Raw genomic sequence first — 24,003 nt, forward strand, 5'->3', positions numbered from 1 at the left:
TTTGAGACAATCATTTGTGTTGTGACAAGGTAGGGGTGATATACCAAATAGGGCTATATTCTGTATAAGACCAAGTCCATATTATGGCAAGAACAGCTGAAATAAGCGAAGAGAAATGACAGACTGGTGGGGAGGGGAACCTTTTTGCCATCAAAGGGCATTTGGATATGTCTAAATTAATTTGGGGTCATATTAAAAGTTGCTATTTTCTGCTTTCATGTTTTAATGTGACTTTAATCACTGACATTGGTTTTATAGTTTAAATATGACTTATGTTTCTTGCTAGTCCTATTTAAATAAATATCAGTATTGTAAATAATATTATGATTACTTGTTCAAACTCACCTCTAATGCGATGGCTTAAAGTTTGTATTTGACGAGGCGTTTGATGTCAGCTGGCAGTGAAGATGACGCTACTCGCAGCTGGTTTTCCAGGTTTGTGTCAGTCAAACTGGCTTTGAGCTTGTCATTGCTTTGCAGCTCAATGACTTCGTGTTGTAGGCCGTCTGGCACATCCGCTAGTTCGACGTTAAAAGGGGTTGCAAATATGTTCAACTCCAATTGTATACTTTTCACATTCTTAAACCGCTCACAGAATTGCCTTCGCGAGATTTCCACACTCACCAGCATATTCCCACGTAATCTCAGGCTCTTGTCCTTGCAGAGTAGGAAAATAATCATTTTACTGATGCTTGATGTCCAAATGATTCTGTAATGCTCAGTTTAAAAACTACTTGGGCGGATGATGTGGGAAAGTGCATATGAGTTTTTAAATAATTGTAGTTTTACCCCTTTCTAGTTGGACTTGTCACCGCTTTAATTTCGTTGCGAACGGTTTGGCCCTTGGAGCTTGACGTTCAAATCAGACAGATACTTGGTTATGTCCACCATGAAGGCCAAATCACACATCCACTTGTCATCACTAAGACAGGTTTCCCTTTCATGAGTTGTTTTACGTCATCCTTCAGTCCGTAAAACCGCGCGAGCATCTTTCAACCGCTCAACCATCGTACCTCACAATGGTAAACCAGATCACCGTACTCCGATTCAAGATCACTCAACGGCTCTTTAAATTGGCGGTTGTTCAGCCCTTTGCTTTTGATACAATTGATGGTCGACACTACAGTTGCCATTACGTTGTTCGCCTTCATCAGCCTTTCTTGATGTATGATGCAGTTGCCTCCAATTAAATCACTTGGATCAAGATTGAGGCAATTCATGTTATCACCAATGCAGTTAACCCTTTTTTAGAGCCAACCAAGGCCACTTCATTTTTCAACCGTAGCTCAAATTTGTTCATAGCCGAGAAAAGTCCTCACCTCCGTCTGGTGCTAGCAACTATTTTACAAATTCTCATTTCAAATGAGGCTTCAGTTTCTTTGCGATAAAATCGCTCACCACAAAACTTGCTTGCATAACATTTTCTCCATCCAAACAAGGTTTCGTAAAGGCGACTTGTTGGGCACACGAAGTTGTCCTTGCAGCTCATTAAGTTTAGCATGTTTCGAACTGTAATGACGCTCCAAATTGGCCTTTTTCATTACTGCAAGTGCATCCTCACAAACTAGGCATACAGGTTTGCCTTTCACTTCGACCAAAAAAATATGAATTTGTCTTGGAGAACGCGACACTCCGCATCTACTTTAATTGTATTTACTGTAGCCATTTTCCTAATGACGATGTGTCTGGTAGCGCCAAGGCTTTGGGGTGGGTGGATTGATTTTTTAAATGTTATAATTATGGGAAAACGACGTCTAGAGCTTTTTTAAATTCAAATAAATGTATTTATGAATTGTCTCGGGGCCTAACCAAACAGCCTCGTAGGCCGTATACGGCCCGGAGACCGGATGTCCCCCACCCCTGCTTTAAGACATGAAGGTCAGTCAATATGAAACATATTTCAAAAACTTTGAAAGTTTCTTCGAGTGCTGTCGCAAAAACCATCAAGTGTTATGATGAAACTGGCTCTCACGAGGAACGCCACAGACAAGGAAGACCCAGAGTTACTTCTGCTGTTACCAGCTTCAGAAATTGCAGCCCAAATAAAAGCTTCGGAGAGTTCAAGTAACAGACACTTCTCAACATCAACTGTTCAGAGGAAACTGCGTGGATCAGGCCTTCATGATTGAATTTCTGCAAAGAAACCACTACTAAAGGACACCAATAATAAGAGACTTGCTTGGGCCAAGAAACAACAGCAATTGACATTAAGATTGGTGAAAATCTGTCCTTTGGTCCAGTGGCGGTTCTAGACCATATGTGTTATTTCATGGTTTTGATGTCTTCAATATTATTCTACAATGTAGAAAATAGTTTTAAAAAATAAAGAAAAACCCTGGAATGAGTAGGTGTGTCAACTTTTGACTGGTACTGTATGCCGACTGTTAAACAACAGTACACAGCATCCTCGATCGCTTCCCATGCCTTCAGATGAAATCCAATTGGTATGCTTGGACTGTTTTACTGTACGTCCGACCTCGCCTACCAGTTCAACAGTACGCTATGCTATGTGGGTCTAAGAGAAGCTCACTCCTATTACGCTGGTCAGGAAAGTAGGAGAGTTCTTGAATGGTAAACAAGCCGAGCAAAGAGAGGGGGCTGAAATGTAGGCGTCCAGTTGACAGTACACTGCTCTGTCTTTTCAAGACTTCTCGATGAGGAACTCTGTTCTTTAATTTGAATCGGGCCTCAAGTTAATGTTCTCGACTCGGGGCAAGCACAATGTGTGACGTATGCTCGAATGAGGTTCAAATTAGAACGGGTTTATTACTGTCTGGATGACCAAACATGCAACTAAAGAAAGAGTCAACTTCGAGCATAGGGTGACGAATAATGCATATATTTTAGAAGCAGCAACATATCGCGATATAGACAAGACACCTGTTTATTGTGAGAACACTCGCTTTAGTTGTGTTTCGACTCTATCGCTGGGGAACTGTCTTGTCACACTGAGAACGACATTTTTATTTTATTTCTGGGTTTCGATATTAACGTGCACGCACACTGGTGCAAACATGGAGAATGATTGCGATATTAACGATCAAAACCAAGACGTCAAGAAGACCGGGTGTTGTTTTGAAAGGACATGTTCAGCATTAACTGTGGATGATGTATACGAAATGGCTAAATTGATTGGCTCGGAAGTGGAAAAACATATTGACAGCTACGGCAAAGAGAGCGCCACAGTACTGCTGCCTAGAATAGTCAAAGTTCTAGAGCTTTTGGAGAGCTTCGCCTCGCGGAACAATGCACACAAGTCAAAAGAAGAAGAATTACTCAAAGCATTTGAAACGCTACATGTACAGAAACAGAAGAAGACGAGATCTGTGAAAGAATACGACGAAAGCAGAAAGATTGAAATACAGCGGGTGAGTCGATGGTAATAACATGGTACCGTTAGTAACATGGGTAGGCTATATAGCCCAGGCTATATCGCATTAGAATTTGGGAAATCACTTGTCTTGTCTGTGATCTCAACGATTATAGATTTGATTTAAGAAGAAACAGCATGTTTGTACTTGCTCTTGGCCCATTTATCTCCTACAGCTTTCACTACACCGCGTCTCTATGCACCACACACATCCTTTCACACACCACACCATGAGCCCTGCTCATCCCAACATTGCTTCTGTCTCACACCTGACTACACTGTGTGTTATTGGTCTTGTTGGTATCTTGTTGTTATATTGGTAGTCACCATAACACTGAAATTGAAGTTCTAAACACAGACGTCATAGGCACGCTTGTTTTTCTCTTTAACTTGGAACATTCTTCAGCTAGCACTCAGTAGTTATCAATATCTTTGATTTAATTAGGAGGCTATTCTTCCCCACCACCAAGTACCCGTAGACTCCACTGGGGGCATAGAATGTCATTCTATTTCTATGGTGGCTATGCTGTGTGTCTCCTCCTAACCCAGAGTCAGTGACAGCTTCTCCTCATCCCCCAACAGGAGGTGCAGCAGCAGGAGGAGGCAGAGAAGCAGAGGAGCAGGTGCGAGGAGCTGCAGGCCCAGGTGTTACATCTACAGACTGAGATTCAGGAGTTACAGAGCTGCCTGAGGGGCAACCATGCCCAGGAAGGTTGGTTTAAAACACATGAACACACGTGCACACATGATTGGTTTAAACAGCTGCCTTAAGGGCAACGATACCTATAGAGGTTGGTTGTTATAGGTTAGTTTAAACATCTGCTTTAGGGTCAACCATGCTCAGGAAGGTTAGTTTAAACATCCGCTTTAGGGTCAACCATGCTCAGGAAGGTTAGTTTAAACATCTGCTTTAGGGTCAACCATGCTCAGGAAGGTTAGTTTAAGCATCTGCTTTAGGGTCAACCATGCTCAGGAAGGTTAGTTTAAACATCTGCTTTAGGGTCAACCATGCTCAGGAAGGTTAGTTTAAACATCTGCTTTAGGGTCAACCATGCTCAGGAAGGTTAGTTTAAACATCTGCTTTAGGGTCAACCATGCTCAGGAAGGTTAGTTTAAACATCTGCTTTAGGGTCAACCATGCTCAGGAAGGTTAGTTTAAGCATCTGCTTTAGGGTCAACCATGCTCAGGAAGGTTAGTTTAAACATCTGCTTTAGGGTCAACCATGCTCAGGAAGGTTAGTTTAAACATCTGCTTTAGGGTCAACCATGCTCAGGAAGGTTAGTTTAATCATCTGCTTTAGGGTCAACCATGCTCAGGAAGGTTAGTTTAAGCATCTGCTTTAGGGTCAACCATGCTCAGGAAGGTTAGTTTAAACATCTGCTTTAGGGTCAACCATGCTCAGGAAGGTTAGTTTAAACATCTGCTTTAGGGTCAACCATGCTCAGGAAGGTTAGTTTAAGCATCTGCTTTAGGGTCAACCATGCTCAGGAAGGTTAGTTTAAACATCTGCTTTAGGGTCAACCATGCTCAGGAAGGTTAGTTTAAACATCTGCTTTAGGGTCAACCATGCTCAGGAAGGTTAGTTTAAACATCTGCTTTAGGGTCAACCATGCTCAGGAAGGTTAGTTTAAACATCTGCTTTAGGGTCAACCATGCTCAGGAAGGTTAGTTTAAGCATCTGCTTTAGGGTCAACCATGCTCAGGAAGGTTAGTTTAAACATCTGCTTTAGGGTCAACCATGCTCAGGAAGGTTAGTTTAAACATCTGCTTTAGGGTCAACCATGCTCAGGAAGGTTAGTTTAAACATCTGCTTTAGGGTCAACCATGCTACGAGAATGGAGTTACTGTGTTGCTCATGCAGAGTATTTACTTCTGGTGGTAGTCACAGGGGAACACATTGCTGACTGAGGAATTCCAGTGTTTGTTTATTTGGGAAGTGAATGTGGGACTGTAAATGTGACATTTGTTATGTAAAGACTGAACGAAGAACAAAGCAGAATAGATACATATAAACCAATATTATACGATAGACGCATATAATTTGTACTATTACACTAACTTATTAAGCATTCTGAAATATTTGTAAGATATTCATTATTCATCTCGTCTCTGCCTAGTACTCTATACTCACACTGTGCTATAGAAGCTTCTAAGAGCACCAACCCTAATATCATTCAACAAATTAGATGCTCTTATCCTTGATTTACTCATTGCATATGAGCAATTTTCAAGGGCAGTTGAAAGTTTAGTTAAGTCTGTCTACTGATAATGTCCACTATGGACATGTATACTGTACCTCTTCAACCTAATGTAAACTGTTAACGCAATGTATGCAAGTCTTGGGGTATTTTTTCACTAGTTTTCAAGGAAGTGTCTGTCAGCCGCGGGGGCCTAAATCAGATACATTTTTCCCTAGAGGAGAAGACCATATTTGTGTCAGGAAACATCACAATAATTGGATCTAATCCAGCCACTAAAATGTACATTTAACTTTCTTAATTTTCTCAGGACTAGAAGAATAATCTAATTGTGCTCATAATTACATTTAACTCAATTAGATTACATGATACCATACTACAGGGGTTTCAAACTTTTTTTGCCCAGGGACCCCCGCCCAGGCAAACTGGCGACCCAGGGACCCCATCATATATTAGCGTATGTTATTTTTACAAATAATTATACTTCAATATATTTTCTGCATGCTATTTGGTTTTGGTAGTTTTTTTTAAAGCTGACACTTTTCCACCCAAAAAATGAACACTTAGATGGCCCACTTAAGACTTTTCTATACAGATAAACCCTTTAATTAGCTCCAATACCCGTAATTTCCACCATATTATGAATGGATAGTTCGAGATTTTGGCAAGCCATTTATCTACTTCCCCAGAGTTGAATAAACAGGAACAGCTAGCATGCTAACCGTTGCTGTAGACTCCCAGTCATTGCGCTAACGCTAGTTAGCATCTTTAAATTCCTTCATACTGGATACTGAGACATAGAAATGGTATCCACGATGATATTCCGTTGTAGTGATATTTATAAAATAAAAATTTATCACATAAAACAATTCTCCCCAAATATTTTTCAATTTAAAAAAAATAAAAATTACATATTGGACCCCCTGCAGTACCTCCACAGACCCCAGTTTGAAAACCCCGGTCATACTACACACTGAAAGCAGTTTTCCAGCAAGGAGGTCCATGTTAGCTGCTTGCTGTTAAGTTTTATTGCACCAGTTTATCCTAGAAACGTTAGTGTCTCCAATAACCATGCCATAGCTCCACCATAACTTATGTATCAGTTATTATACGTCCAGAGTCGTCTGTATGAATCAACAGGTATAAACCAGAATGCTTAAAGATGACCGTGTGCTGAAGGATAATCCTAAAGTGTCTTTACTGTTTTGACGTCATTACCTTAAGATACACTCCACTGAGCAGATTTGGCTGGGGACGTAGTCTCGGCCGACTGTTGATGGTTGATGAGCTACTGGGTCATATTCATTAGACACCAAACGGAAGAAAACAGACTGAAACAAGGAGGGACTTCCCAGACTCCATTGACATTATTTATATTTTAAAAAATGTGTGCCCTAATGATGTTCTCTCTGATTTGTCTGTTGACCATTGAATACCCACTGTGATGATATTGCATTGTTGTGGTCCTGTGTTCCAGACCGTGTACAACGGCAGGAGCGGGAGGTGATGCTTAAACTGAAGGAAGTGGTTGACAAGCAGAGAGATGAGCTGAGGGCCAAAGTACAGCAGATAGCCAGCATGTCTAAAGAGGTGGAGGCGGTAAGGACAAAAAGACTACATGTACAGTCCATCTGAATGCAAGTGAAGCCATACACGCTTCAGTTTACACACGCACACACGCCTGGGCACAATGATTGTATCAATACTCTGAAGGTCAGCCAATAGCCAGTCATGAGTGGGGAGGTGTCATAAACAGCCGATAGGAAGTCTGTCTCTCAGCAGTGACCCAGACACTTTTCAGCTCACACACACACACACACACACACACACACACACACACACACACACACACACACACACACACACACACACACACACACACACACACACACACACACACATATATATATACACTGAGTGTACAAAACATTAGGAACACCTTCCTGATATTTAGTTGCACACCCTTTTGCCCTCAGAATAGCCTCAATTTGTCAGAGCATGGACTCCCACAGTCGTGTCAAGTTGGCTGGATGTCCTTTGGGTGGTGGACCATTCTTGATACACACGGGAAACTGTTCTGCATGAAAAACCCAGCAGCGTTGCAGTTCTTGACACACTCAAACTGGTGCGCCTGGCACCTACTACCATACCCTGTTCAAAGACACTTCAATCTTTTGTCTTGCCCATTCACCCTCTGAATGGCACACATACACAATCCATGTCTCAATTGTCTCAAGGCTAAAAAGTATTTCGATAACCTGTCTCCTCCCCTTCATCTACACTGATTGAACTGGATTTAAGTGACATCAATAAGGGATCATAGCTTTCACCTGGATTCACCTGGTTAGTCTATGTCATGGAAGGAGCAGGTGTTATTCATGTTTTGTACACTCAGTGTACATTCTTGTTACACACATCACAACTGCTACTACCAGGCTCCTATTATGATTGCTAAATACTGCACAATTTAAACGCTTGCCCCCCCAATACCCCTTCCCCAAAACACGTGCAAATATTGGACTATGAATTGTATTATACTTAAGCTAAAATGTTTATTCTATTCTACTGAGCCATTGACTTTATGTTCATAGTCTTATCTTATGTTATTTCTTATTGTTGAGAATGAATCGGCAAGTAAGCATTTCATGTGACGGGGTATACCATGTGGCGGGGTACACCATGTGACGGGGTACACCATGTGACGGGGTATACCATGTGGCGGGGTACACCATGTGGCGGGGTACACCATGTGGCGGGGTACACCATGTGATGGGGTATACCATGTGACGGGTATACCATGTGGCGGGGTATACCATGTGACGGGGTATACCGTGTGGCGGGTTATACCCTGTGATGGGTATACCATGTGGCGGGGTATACCATGTGGCGGGGTATACCATGTGGCGGGTATACCATGTGACGTGTATACCATATGACGGGTATACCATGTGGCAGGGTGTACTATGTGGCGGGGTATACCATGTGACTGGGTATACCATGTGGCGGGGTATACCATGTGATGGGGTATACCATGCGGCGGGGTATACCATGTGGCGGGGTATACCCTGTGACGGGTATACCATGTGACGGGGTATACCATGCGGCGGGGTATACCATGTGGTGGGGTATACCATATGGCGGGGTATACCATATGGCGGGTTATACCCTGTGACGGCTATACCATGTGACGGGGTATACCATGTGGCGGGGTATACCATGTGGCGGGTTATACCCTGTGACGGGTATACCATGTGGCGGGGTATACCATGTGACGAGGTATACCATGTGGCGGGGTATACCATGTGGCGGGTTATACCCTGTGACGGGGTATACCATGTGGCGGGGTATACCATGTGACGTGTATACCATGTGACGTGTATACCATATGGCGGGGTATACCATGTGACGTGTATACCATGTGACGTGTATACCATGTGACGGGTATACGATGTGGCGGGTATACCCTGTGGCGGGTATACCATGTGGCGGGGTATACCATGTGGTGGGGTATACCATGTGACGGGGTATACCATGTGACGGGTATACCATGTGGCGGGGTATACCATGCGGCGGGGTATACCATGTGGCGGGGTATACCATGTGGCGGGGTATACCATGTGGCGGGGTATACCATGTGGCGGGGTATACCATGTGACGGGTATACCATGTGGCGGGGTATACCATGTGGTGGGGTATACCATGTGACGGGGTATACCATGTGACGGGGTATACCATGTGACGGGGTATACCATGTGGCGGGGTATACCCTGTGACGGGTATACCATGTGACGGAGTATACCATGTGGCGGGGCATACCATGTGACGTGTATACCATATGGCGGTGTATACCATGTGACGTGTATACCATGTGACGGGTATACCATGTGGCGGGTATACCCTGTGACGTGTATACCATGTGACGGGGTATACCAATTGGCGGGGTATACCATGTGACGGGTATACCATGTGACGTGTATACCATGTGACGTGTATACCATATGGCGGTGTATACCATGTGACGTGTATACCATGTGACGGGTATACCATGTGGCGGGTATACCCTGTGACGTGTATACCATGTGGCGGGGTATACCATGTGACGGGTATACCATGTGACGGGGTATACCATGTGGCGGGTATACCATGTGGCAGGGTATACCCTGTGACGGGTATACCATGTGGCGGGGTTTACCATGTGACGGGTATACCATGTGACGGGTATACCATCCCATACATGCGACTAATAAAACCTGAAATTGAAACAGTACTGGCGTAATAGTCATGGTTATTGTTTTGTGCTGAGCATCACCTACACCTTGGAGACAAGTCTGGGAAATAACTCCACCTCCCTATTCACAGCAGCTCCCTCTGTCACACAGTAATGGTTTTAAACTCCAGCTCGAGTTTGTTGATGTTTCTAGGCCTTTCATCTGGCCTAAAGCTGTGGGGCCTCCTAAATTAAGTTTGCTCAAAATTATGCTTGAACATGTTTTTGTGTTCATGGGAGTAACCAGTATTGTCCCCCTGTGTTTGTGTAATATGGTCACCCTTACTCCCAATGAGTCCCTGCACCCCTACCAAGGCCCACTATGATATCTAGCATATCATCGTCCTGAGTGTGTATGTAAGTAATGTTAATGTTGTTTCATGTGTGTGTGTGTGTGTGTGTGTGTGTGTGTGTGTACAGCTGCAGGAGCAGTTGGAGCGCTTCATGAAGATGAATGGGGAGCTGAGACACAAGCAGAGCATCGTCATGGCCCAGGTGAAGAATGCTGTGGAGAAAAAGGCTGACATGGAGGCAGACCTCAGAGAGAAACAGAAAGAGATAGAATGCCTCACCACCCAGCTGGAAAAGGCCAACGCTGCTGCGGGCACGGTAAGAAGTGTGTATTTTTCTCCCTTATTAAAAAGGTAAGCATTCATTTCCATTTTTGAATTGGCCTGGGACATTCATATTATATTTAAGCAAATAGACCCGAGGGGGTATGGTATGTTAGCCATATACAGTGGGGAGAACAAGTATTTGATACACTGCCGATTTTGCCGATTTTCCTACTTACAAAGCATGTAGAGGTCTGTAATTTTTATCATAGGTACACTTCAACTGTGAGAGACGGAATCTAAAACAAAAATCCAGAAAATCACATTGTATGATTTTTAAGTAATTAATTTGCATTTTATTGCATGACATAAGTATTTGATCACCTACCAACCAATAAGAATTCCGGCTCTCATAGACCTGTTACTTTTTCTTTAAGAAGTGCTCCTGTTCTCCACTCATTACTTGTATTAACTGCACATGTTTGAACTCGTTACCTGTATAAAAGACACCTGTCCACACACTCAGCCAAACAGACTCCAACCTCTCCACAATGGCCAAGACCAGAGAGGGTGTAAGGACATCAGGGATAAAATTGTAGACCTGCACAAGGCTGGGATGGGCTACAGGACAATAGGCAAGCAGCTTGGTGAGAAGGCAACAACTGTTGGCGCAATTATTAGAAAATGGAAGAAGTTCAAGATGACGGTCAATCACCCTCGGTCTGGGGCTCCATGCAAGATCTCACCTCGTGGGGCATCAATGATCATGAGGAAGGTGAGGGATCAGCCCAGAACTACTAGGCAAGACCTGGTCAATGACCTGAAGAGAGCTGGGACCACAGTCTCAAAGAAAACCATGAGTAACACACTACGCTGTCATGGATTAAAATCCTGCAGCGCACGCAAGGTCCCCCTGCTCAAGCCAGCGCATGTCCAGGCCCGTCTGAAGTTTGCCAATGACCATCTGGATGATCCAGAGGAGGAATGGGAGAAGGTCAGGTGGTCTGATGAGACAAATTTTTCTAGCTTTTTGTTCTAAACTCCACTCGCCGTGTTTGGAGGAGGAAGAAGGATGAGTACAACCCCGAGAACACAATCCCAACCGCGAAGCATGGAGGTGGAAACATCATTCTTTGGGGATGCTTTTCTGCAAAGGGGACAGGACGACTGCACCGTATTTAGGGGAGGATGGATGAGGCCATGTATCGCGAGATCTTGGCCAACAACCTCCTTCCCTCAGTAAGATCATTGACCCATGCATTGAAGATGGGTCGTGGCTGGGTCTTCCAGCATGACAACGACCCGAAACACACAGCCAGGGCAACTAAGGAGTGGCTCCGCAAGAATCGTCTCAAGGTCTTGGAGTGGCCTAGCCAGTCTCCAGACCTGAACCCAATAGAAAATCTTTGGAGGGAGCTGAAAGTCCGTGTTGCCCAGGGATGGCCCCGAAACCTGACGGATCTGGAGAAGGTCTGTATGGAGGAGTGGGCCAAAATCCCTGCTGCAGTGTGTGCAAACCTGGTCAAGAACTACAGGAAACGTAAGATCTCTGTAATTGCAAACAGGTTTCTGTACCAAATATTAAGTTCTGCTTTTCTGATGTATCAAATACTTATGTCATGCAATAAAATGCATATTAATTACTTAAAAATCATAATGTGATTTTCTGGATTTTTGTTTTAGATTCTCTCACAGTTGAAGTGTACCGATGATACAAATTACAGACCTCTACATGCTTTGTAAGTAGGAAACACTGCCGATTTGGCAGGTTATCAAATACTTGTTCTCCCCACTGTACCTCAAACCCCTAAGGTGCCTTATTGCTATTATAAAGTGGTTACCAACATAAATAGAACAGTAAACATGTATTTTTGAGTCATACCCGTGGTCTGATATACGGTACACACAGCTGAAATGCTGTTTCTGTGAAATCGTATCCAGGACCCAAAGTACCCAGTAATACTACATAAACGTTAGTCATCCAGAGTGGTGTATTCTGACTCTCTTTACTGACGTGTTTGTTACACCTTGCTTGTCATTTCTCTAGAGAACTTTTAGTGTCCTGCCCCCTCCCTCAGTTTATTTTGGAGCTGAACTGTAATCTTTAAACATTTGTCACTGTCCTCTCTCTGCCAAGTCTTACACTTGGCCTTTGTTTCTTTAAACTCTTCTCCCTGGAAAAGAAACTGTAGCCATTTTGAAATATTTGTTATGACTAAGAAACTAAGGTCATATCTGTGACTTCTCTCTCTGACAAAGGAGTTAACTCATTGTTGTGAGAGAAACAGATACACCTGTGGCACAAGATGTACATGTATGTATTGTCAACATTACAGTATAATGTGACTAAGAAATCTCACGACAAGAAATCTGTGTCTTTTTACTTTGTAATAGTCACACAGCCACATTCTGTCATTTTGATGGGTATTTAGCTTTTGCTATTGCTTTTAGACAATTTCATGGACTGTGAAGTTCACATTTCTTATACCAGGTGAACAACATTTTGTTTCCCTTTAATCACAACTGTCATTACATTAACACAATTGTGATAGTCCAGCTGTGTTTTCCCCACCCCAACAGGCCAGTCCATGTAGGACAGAGTGGGACCTGACAGGCAAGCTGGTGATAGACCTCAAGGACCCCAACAGACCCTGTTTCACCAAGCAGGAGGTCAGAGAGATGCTGACAGAGAGGAACGAGCTCAAAGCCAACCTGTTCCTGGTGCAGGAGGAACTCTCCTACTACCAAAGGTAGGTACTATAGGGGGTGTGTTTGTGTGTGTCGGGGGGGGGGTTATGAGTGTGTGTATGTGTTTACATGTTTGTGTTTGTTTAGTTTTATACCTGTGTGTGTATTAGAGGTTGACTGATTGATTTTTTTCAGCGCCGATACCGATTATTGGAGGACCAAAAAAGCCGATACCGATTAATCGGTCAATTTATAAAATAAATGTATTTGTAATAATGACAATTCAAACAATACTGAATGAACACTTATTTTAACTTAATATAATACATCAATAAAATAAATTTAGCCTCAAGTAAATAATGAAACTTGTTCAATTTGGTTTAAATAATGCAAAGACTAAGTGTTGGAGAGGAAAGTAAAAGTGCAATATGTGTTATGTAAGAAAGCTAACGTTTCAGTTCCTTGCTCAGAACATGAAAACATATGAAAGCTGGTGGATCCTTTTAACATGAGTCTTCAATATTCCCTGGTAAGAAGTTTTAGGTTGTAGTTATTATAGGACTATTTCCCTCTATACCATTTGTATTTCATTAACCTTTGACTATTGGATGTTCTTATAAGCACTTTAGTATTGCCAGTTTAACAGTATAGCTTCCGTCCCTCTCCTCGCTCCTCCCTGGGCTCGAACCAGCAACACAACAACAATTAGCGCGCACTAACTAGCTAGCCATTTCACTTCGGTTACACAAGCCTCATCTCGGGAGTTGATAAGCTTGAAGTCATAAACAGCGCAATGCTTGACGCACAATGAAGAACTGCTGGCAAAACAAACAAAAGTGCTGTTTGAATGAATGTTTATGCGCCTGCTATTGCCTACCACCGCTCAATCAGATGCTTGTATGCTCAGTCAGATTATATGTAACGCAGGACACTCTAGATAATATCTAGTAATATCATCAACCATGTGTAGTTAACTAGTGATTATGATTGATTGTTTTTTATAAGATAAGTTTAATGCTAGCTAGCAACTTACCTTGGCTTACTGCATTCGCGTAACAGACAGTCTCCTTGTGGAATGCAACGAGAGAGAGGCAGGTCGTTATTGCGTTGGACTAGTTAACTGTAAGGTTGCAAGTTTGGATCCTCCGAGCTGACAAGGTGAAAATCTGTCGTTCTGCCCCTGAACAAGGCAGTTAACCCACTGTTCCTAGGTCGTCATTGAAAATAAGAATGTGTTCTTAACTGACTTGCCAAGTTAAATAAAGATTAAATAAAGGTGTAAAAAAAAATATGCAATTCGGCGCCCAAAAATACCGATTCCGATTTGTTATGAAACACACTAGAGGTCGACAGATTAATCGGAATGGCCGATTAATTAGGACCGATTTCAGGTTATGTACTGACGTGTGTGTCATCCATACAGGGCGATCCTGAATGATGAGCGGTGTCCAGGATTCTTGCTGGAGGCAGTACGTTCTGCCATAAAGAAACAGAAAACTGTCATCAAGGCCAAGATGCTGGGCATGCCAGAAGACGAATGCAGCAGGTGACACTGACTCACACACCCGGGTACACACACACACACACACACACACACACAGACAGTGCTAACTTTGTGGATGTGATTTCCTTGAACAGTGATGAGGAGAAAGGCCCCCTGTTTGAGAGGAGAGCAGAGACAGAAACCGAGACAGACAGCACACACAGCAAACCACATGAGTCTCGCATCAGGAACCTGTAAGTCCTACTGACCTGTTTTTGCTAATATAAAACAACACATCTATTAACAGACAGTGGCAAAAAAAAGTTTATGAACCTTTTGGAATTACCTGGATTTCTGCATAAATTTGACATAGAATTTGATCTGATCTTCATCTAAGTCACAACAGACAGTGTTCTTAAACTAATAACACAAATTATTGTATTTTTCTTGTCTATATTGAATGCATAATTTAAACATTCACAGTGTAGGTTGGATAAAGTATGTGAACCCCTAGGCTATTGACTTCTCCAAAAGCTAATTGGAGTCAGGAATCGACTAACCTGGAGTCCAATCAATGAGGTGAGATTGGAGATGTTGGTTAGAGCTGCCTAGCCCTATGAAAAGCACTCACAAAATTTGAGTTTACTATTCACAAGAAGCATTGCCTGAGAAGAACGATGCCTCGGAACAAAAGAGATCTCATAAGACCTAAGATTAAGAAATGTTGCCTTGCATAAAGCTGGAAAGGGTTACAAAAGTATCTATAAAAGTAATTCCACGGTAAGACAAATTGTCTATAAATGGAGAAAGTTCAGCACTGTTGCTACTCTCCCTAGGAGTGGCCATCCTGCAAAGATGACTGCAAGGGCACAGTGCAGAATGCTCAGTGAGGTTAAGAAGAATCCTAGAGTGTCAGCTAAAGACTTACTGAAATCTCTGGAAGATGCTAACATCTCTGTTGACGAGACTACAATACGTAAAACACTAAACAAGATTGGTGTTCATGGGAGGACACCATGGAAGAAGCCACTGCTGTCCAAAAAACATTGCTGCACATCTGAAGTTAACAGAAGAGAAGCTGGATGTTCCACAGCACTACTGGCAAAATATTATGTGGACCGATGAAACTAAAATTGTGTTGTTTGGAAGGAACACACAATACTATGTGTGGAGAAACAAAGGCACAGCACCCCAACATCAAAACCTCATCCCAACTGTAAAGTATGGTGGAGGGAGCATCATGGTTTGGGCTGCTTTGCTGCCTCAGGCCCTGGACAGCTTGCTATCAAACGGAAAACTTGGGAATTTATTTTATCAAGATATTTTGCAGGAGAATGTAACGCTATCTGTCCGCCAATTGAAGCTCAACAGAAGTTAAGTGATGCAACAGGACAACAACCAAAAACACAGAAGTAAATCAAAAACAGAATGGCTTGAACAGAAGAAAATACGCCATCTGGAGTGGCCCAGTCAGTCCTGACCTCAACCCGATTGAGATGCTGTGGCATGACCACAAGAGAGCGGTTCACACCAGACATCCCTGTCATGTTCGTCGTAACGATGAGAAGCGTGAGTGTGATATGAATACATTCCTCTTTTAATTAAGAAATAACACAGAACAAACTAACAAAACGACCACAAAGCTATCTTAACACAAGTGCTGACAGGCAACTACACATAGACAATAACCCACAAAACCAAAATGGCAACCTAAATAGGATCTTCAATCAGAGACAACGATAAACAGCTGTCTCTGATTGGGAACCAATTCAGGCCACCATAGTCCTACATATACCTAGACCTACCAAAACCCCATAGAATTACAAAAAACCCTAGACAAGACAAAAACACACATACCACCCTCATCACACCCGGACCTAACCAAAATAATAAAGAAAACAAAGATAACTAAGGTCAGGGCGTGACAATCCCAAGAATATTGTGGAACTGAAACGGTTTTATAAAGAGGAATGGTCCAAAATTCCTCCTGACCGTTGTACAGGTCTGATCCGCAACTACAGAAAACGTTTGGTTGAGGGTATTGCTGCCGAAGGAGGGACAACCTGTTATTAAATCCAAGGGTTCACATACTTTTCCCAACCTACACTGTGAATGTTTACATGTTGTGTTCAATAAACACATGAAAAATTCTAAATGTTTGTGTGTAATTAGTTTAAGCAGACTGTGTTTGTCTATTGTTGTGACTTAGATGAAGATCACAACATTTTATGACAAATTTATGCAGAAATCCAGGTAATTCTAAAGGGAGCACATACTTTTTCTTCCACTGTAGCTATTTACATACATAAATGTAAACATGTTTAAAGCATATTTACAACATTCATAGAAACTCAATCAGAAGATAGTTCTAGAAATTTGGTATGAATAGTTGCTTGTTACAATGTTATTACTTTGGTAAACTGACACAGGACCATTATGTTGGAGAATTCCTGCAATAGCCTAATCTGCAATGACAATGAGCCTCAGTTAAATATGCAGTGCCCTACCATAACCCTTACTCGAAGGCCACTGATTGTCTAGGCAAAGTTGAGGCAGGTCTGTGTTTGGATAGACTGGTTTGGCTTCTTTCATAGCCCTCCAGCATGCGTGAATCATTCCATCAACTTGTTGCTATGTCCTGAATCCTGATTATATTGTCTGTCTGTTAAACTACCTCTGGTCTCCTCAAATCAAATCAAATTTTATTGGTCACATACACATGGTTAGCAGATGTTAGAGTGTAGCGAAATGCTTAAGCTTCTAGATCTGACAGTGCAGCAGTATCTAACAGGTAATATCTAACAAATTCCACAGCTAAACCTAATACACACAATCTAGTAAAGGAATGGGAGGAGAATATATAAGTATAAAATGTATGGATGAGCAGTGAAAGAGCGGCTAAGATGCAGTAGATAGTGAAGGATACAGTATATACATGATGAGTAATGTGCATTATTAAAGTGACTAGTGTTCCATTTATTAATGTGGCCAAATAAATCTAGGTTAAGTACACAGTGGTGCAACGACAGTCGTTGATTGCTCTCTGTGCTAGTGGTGGCTGTTTTGACAATCTGATGATCTTGAGATATAAGCTGTTTTTCAATCTCTCGGTCCCAGCTTCGATGCACCTGTACTGACCTCGCCTTCTGGATGATAGCGGGGTAAACAGGTAGTGGCTCAGGTGGTTATTGTCCTTGATGATCTTTTGTGCCTTCCTGTGACATCGGGTGCTGTAGGTGTCCTGGAGGTCGCGTAGTTTACCCCCGATAAAGCTGTTGCGCCTTCTTCACCACACTGTCTGTGTGCGTGGACCATTTCAGTTTGTCGGAGATATGTACACAGAGGAACTTAAAACCTTCCACATTCTCCACTGCGGTCCCATCGATGTGGAGGGGGGTGCTCCCTCTGCTGTTTCCTGATGTCCCCGATCATCTCCTTTGTTTTGTTGACGTTGAGAGGTTATTTTCCTGACACCACACTCCAAGTGCCCTCACATCCTCCCTGTAGGCCGTCTCGTCGTTGTTGGTAATCAAGCCTACCACTGTAGTGTCGTCTGCAAACTTGATGATTGAGTTGGAGGCGTGCATGGCCACGCTGTGATGGGTGAACAGGGAGTACAGGAGAGGGCTGAGAACGCACCCTTGTGGGGCCCCAGTGTTGAGCATCAGTGGAGTGGAGATGTTGTTTCCTACCTTCACTACCTGGGGGCAGCCCGTCAGGAAGTCCAGGACCCAGTTGCACAGGGCGGGGTCGAGACCAAGGGTTTCAAGCTTAATGATGAGTTTGAAGGGTACTATGGTGTTGAATTCTGAGCTGTAGTCAATGAACAGCATTCTTACATAGGTATTCCTCTTGTCCAGATGGGATAGGGCAGTGTGTAGTGTGATGGCGATTGCATCGTCTGTGGACCTATTGGGGCGGTAAGCAAAAAACAAGTGAGTGCTATGGGGTGATAGTCATTTAGTTCAGTTACCTTTGCTTTCTTGGGAACAGGAACAAAAGTGTCCCTCTTGAAGCGTGTGGGGAAAGCAGACTGGGATAGGGATTGATTGAATATGTCCGTAAACACACCAGCCAGCTGGTCTGCGCATGCTCTGAGGACGTGACTAGGGATTCCGTCTGGGCCGGCGGCCTTGCGAGGGTTAACATATTTTAAATGTTTTACTCACGTCAGCCATGGAGGATAGCCCACAGTCTTTGGGAGTGGGCCTTGTCGGTGGCACTGTATTGTCCTCAATGCGCGCAAAAAATTAGTTAATTTGTCTGGGAGCAAGATAATACTGTTGAGTGTCTATGTTTACCTCTAGGCAGACATACAAAAATATGCCTCTGCTTTGTTCACTGTTCTGCTGTTTACCTTCAACATATAGCTTTCACAGCACCTGCTGATGCCTCTAAGGCTATTGATGTAAACAGACTACTCCCCCTGGTGGTGTAACCAGGGACGACCTTATATCAGTTCAATGTAGTACTGCATGTAATCTCAGAAGCCCTGACCAGAACCACGTTTCACATACACGCTTACCGTTTAATGATCACGGTTGGTCACAAGAGACTATGCGGTATATAACCTCACACTGTAGTAGAGGTCGACCGATTAATCGGAATGACCGATTTAATTAGGGCCGATTTCAAGTTTTCATAACAATTGGAAATCGATATTTTTGGGTGCTGATGTTGCCTGTTTTTTTGTTTGTTACACCTTTATTCAATCTTTATTTAACTAGGCAAGTCCGTTAAGAACACATTCTTATTTTCAATGACGGCCTAGGAACGAGGCAAAACAACAGATCTTTACCTTGTCAGCTCGGGGGATCCAATCTTGCAACCTTACAGTTAACTAGTCCAACACAATAACGACCTGCCACATGAGGACCCCACCTGTTACGTGAATGCAGTAAGCCAAGATAAGTTGCTAGCTAGCATTAAACTTATCTTATAAAAACAATCAACGACTGTCGTTGCACCACTGTGTACTTAACCATAAACATCAATGCATTTCTTAAAATCAATGCGCAAGTATATATTTTTAAACCTGCATATTTAGCTAAAATAAATCTAGGTTAGCAGGCAATATTAACCAGGTGAAATTGTGTCACTTCTCTTGAGTTCATTGCACGAAGAGTCAGATTATATGCAACAGTTTGGGCCACCTGGTTCTTTGCGAACGAATTTGCCAGAGTTTTACGTAATTATGACATAACATTGAAGGTTGTGCAATGTAACAGCAATATTTAGACTCATGGATGCCACCCGTTAGATAAAATACAGAACGGAATAAATGTTTTGTTTTCGAGGTGATAGTTTCCGGATTTGACCTAAGGCTCGTATTTCTGTGTGTTTATTATAGTTAATATTATAGTTTTTATTTGATAGAGCAGTCTGACTGAGGGGTGGGAGGCAGCAGCAGGCTCGTAATAGTCAAAGGTATATGGTTTAGAGAGAAATAGTCAACGCGTTATAATTCCTGTAATAACTTGCGGCTGAACTTGAAAGAGGTTCCTTCGTTATTTTACCGTCCATGTCTTCCATAGAGAATGTCTTGATCTACTTCCAATACGGTCTGTGTTTCGTGCTTAAACCGCCTCTGTTCATGTCTTCCATAGAGAATGTCTTGATCTACTTCCAATACGGTCTGTGTTTCGTGCTTAAACCGCCTCTGTTCATGTCTTCCATAGAGAATGTCTTGATCTACTTCCAATACGGTCTGTGTTTCGTGCTTAAACCGCCTCTGTTCATGTCTTCCATAGAGAATGTCTTGATCTACTTCCAATACGGTCTGTGTTCCGTGCTTAAACCGCCTCTGTTCATGTCTTCCATAGAGAATGTCTTGATCTACTTCCAATACGGTCTGTGTTTCGTGCTTAAACCGCCTCTGTTCATGTCTTCCATAGAGAATGTCTTGATCTACTTCCAATACGGTCTGTGTTTCGTGCTTAAACCGCCTCTGTTCATGTCTTCCATAGAGAATGTCTTGATCTACTTCCAATACGGTCTGTGTTTCGTGCTTAAACCGCCTCTGTTCATGTCTTCCATAGAGAATGTCTTGATCTACTTCCAATACGGTCTGTGTTTCGTGCTTAAACCGCCTCTGTTCATGTCTTCCATAGAGAATGTCTTGATCTACTTCCAATACGGTCTGTGTTTCGTGCTTAAACCGCCTCTGTTCATGTCTTCCATAGAGAATGTCTTGATCTACTTCCAATACGGTCTGTGTTTCGTGCTTAAACCGCCTCTGTTCATGTCTTCCATAGAGAATGTCTTGATCTACTTCCAATACGGTCTGTGTTTCGTGCTTAAACCGCCTCTGTTCATGTCTTCCATAGAGAATGTCTTGATCTACTTCCAATACGGTCTGTGTTTCGTGCTTAAACCGCCTCTGTTCATGTCTTCCATAGAGAATGTCTTGATCTACTTCCAATACGGTCTGTGTTTCGTGCTTAAACCGCCTCTGTTCATGTCTTCCATAGAGAATGTCTTGATCTACTTCCAATACGGTCTGTGTTTCGTGCTTAAACCGCCTCTGTTCATGTCTTCCATAGAGAATGTCTTGATCTACTTCCAATAAGGTCTGTGTTTCGTGCTTAAACCGCCTCTGTTCATGTCTTCCATAGAGAATGTCTTGATCTACTTCCAATACGGTCTGTGGTTCGTGCTTAAACCGCCTCTGTTCATGTCTTCCATAGAGAATGTCTTGATCTACTTCCAATACGGTCTGTGTTTCGTGCTTAAACCGCCTCAGCGTTTTGATACCCGTGTAAATCTCACTAGGATAAGGTAATGTTTGTCAACATATTTTCATAATTCCACTCTACAAAAAATAAGATCTTCATATATATTTAGCCAATATATTACCTTGTCCTATGGATATCTACACAGTTATAAAATTGGCAAGGTGGTGTAAGCCTACACGAAACACAGACCTTATTTTAAGTGAATCTAAAAAAATATCCTATGGAATAAATGAATGAAGAAACCACTTTTCAGATTTTGCTAGAAGGTATCATGGGAAATATGACTCACACTTTGGTAGTCAATTCTTACCATGTCCATTATTAAAATAGGATTTCCTGCATATAGAAATTAGAGTTTTTGTTTTCAAAATTCATCACAGGAAACTTAAACTCTATTTTTTTAAACTCGAAATAAAAAAATACCACCAACCTGTGGAATCACCTTAAGAACACCCATCCAAAAGCCCATATGTATTATATTAAGTATAAATAAAAGTGTTCATTGTTCATTCAGTATTGTTGCAATTGTCATTATTACAAACATGTGTGTGTATATACAGTGGGGCAAAAAAGTATTTAGTCAGCCACCAATTGTGCAAGTTCTCCCACTTAAAAAGATGAGAGGCCTGTCATTTTCATCATAGGTACACTTCAACCATGACAGACAAAATGACATTAATACAGGTAACGAGTGGAGGACAGAGGAGCCTCTTAAAGAAGTTGTTACAGGTCTGTGAGAGCCAGAAATCTTGCTTGTTTGTAGGTGACCAAATACTTATTTTCCACCATAATTTGCATATTCATAAAAATCCTACAATGTGATTTTCTGGATTTTTTTTCTCATTTTGTCTGTCATAGTTGAAGTGTACCTATGATGAAAATTACAGGCCTCTCTCATCTTTTTAAGTGGGAGAACTTGCACAATTGGTGACTGACTAAATACTTTTTTGCCCCAGTGTATATACATTAAAAAAATCGACCGATTAATCAGCATTGGCTTTTTTGTCTTCCAATAATCGGTATCTGCGTGTTGAATAATCATAATCGGTCAACCTCTACACTGTAGTAGTGTGTAGAAACTACTAGGAAGCGGAACAACTCAGTCTTTCAAGACAATATCTCTGACCTGTGAACTGAGTTGTGGTCTCTTCTCTCCTGTGTGTAGCTTTAGTTTCTTCTGTTCGTGAGTTAGTATATCTGATCCTAGACCTGTGTTGTCTCCTAGCTTTGGCTTCCTGACTCGCTCCGGCAGCAACCACAGCAGCCGTAGTCCCAGTGAAAACAAGGCTGCTTCTTCCAGGGAAATCATCGACGACACCAAGACCACCACAGAGACAGAAACCAGACGATCACCATGACAACCCTCAACACCCGTCCAACTACACTTGTCCTCCATTCTGTTCAGTGAATGTTTTATACTGGTTAGGTCTCCATAGCAGCCCTAAGAAAGGAAGAGCATTCTCTCATGCCTTCCCTCTTTCTTTTTTACTACCTCCTCGTCCTTGCTCTATATACCTTTCTCTCCCCGTCTCTCTCAGGAAGAGGTGCAGAATGGTGAAATGGCCAACTGTACACTGTCAACTGAATTGACAATAACCATGCAGGACATTAGTAACAGGAAAATCTCTGTTGAATCTCTGAAGCAAATTTGTATTGCAATATTTTAATAAAGATTTTAAGATGTATTTTGACCACAGAAATCATTAGTAATTGCAGGAACACATTTGTGCCAGAAGAGGGCATCCTAACTATTAACAACCATGGTGGAATTCCATGTGTTTAACATTTTTCCTCGTGTGTTTTTTTTTTGTTGCCATGCCTTGTGGTTGTTGTAATTCTAATTCTCTGTCATGGACATGGTGTGAGTTATAGGGAACGTTTTGCAGTAAAGTACACTGTGTGTTGATTCTGACACTGAATGTATTGCCTCATAGTAACAGTCATTTATTGATTAGACTTTATATTCTTAACCATCAGCTCATCTCACATATTTGACAGAGTCTTATTATGAGTTCAATCATGTCTTCCCCAGGACCATGAATTGGATATTGGGGTTGATTGTTATGTGTGTGTGTGTGTGTGTGTGTGGTGTGTGTGCCTGTCTGTCCTGTGCGTGTGCCTGCCTGTCTGTCTGTGTGTGTTCACTGGGGCACCAGCACCTGTACGTTGGTTACTGTACATACAGAGGAAGTGTGTGTTTCCTTGAAAGGAAATGGTGTGTGTGCTCTCACGCTCCTTCCATCTCACCATGTCGTTAAACACACACACACACACAACAATGGCTGCCGCTGCCCCCTACCATATCTTATCGGTACTCAGACCTCTCAGACTCTGATGTCGTTTTCTGACATTCTAAATTAATCTGACATTCTAAATTAATTAATGCTGCTGGTGATAGTGTGGAATGATGTATTTTCCTGCAACACTGTATTGTACATTTCATTTTTGTAAGCATGACTGTTTTTAAATGGAGAAGCTTTTGTGCTACAAAAACTAAATAAATATCTGACATTCAATCTGAAGTGTGTATTGTGGGAGAATGAGAGTTGGACTGTCAACATACATCAATTTGCCAAGAGAACATCCCACTTCTGATCTTTTTTACAAGTTTTTTGTATGTGTATGTTTGTGAGCTGTAGGAAGTTATTGTGTGGGAGACAGAAGTACAGTACACAAATAAACTTGCAAAACACACTGCTCACCTCTTC

General features: G+C 42.3%; 1 protein-coding gene across 1 annotated transcript; it reads left to right on the top strand.

Annotated features, from left to right (window-relative positions):
* Window positions 1-2,538: 2,538 nt before the first annotated feature.
* Window positions 2,539-23,811, top strand: LOC135546382 (RILP-like protein 1). Its single transcript, XM_064974760.1, has 8 exons — window positions 2,539-3,368; window positions 3,953-4,082; window positions 7,047-7,168; window positions 10,257-10,445; window positions 12,971-13,140; window positions 14,502-14,624; window positions 14,717-14,815; window positions 22,521-23,811. The coding sequence occupies exons 1-8, from the start codon at window positions 2,778-2,780 to the stop codon at window positions 22,651-22,653; spliced, it is 1,557 nt and encodes a 518-aa protein (XP_064830832.1). The 5' UTR covers window positions 2,539-2,777; the 3' UTR covers window positions 22,654-23,811.
* The last annotated feature ends 192 nt before the right edge of the window (window positions 23,812-24,003 follow it).

Source organism: Oncorhynchus masou, chromosome 9, assembly GCF_036934945.1.
Source record: "Oncorhynchus masou masou isolate Uvic2021 chromosome 9, UVic_Omas_1.1, whole genome shotgun sequence".
Taxonomy (NCBI): domain Eukaryota; kingdom Metazoa; phylum Chordata; class Actinopteri; order Salmoniformes; family Salmonidae; genus Oncorhynchus; species Oncorhynchus masou.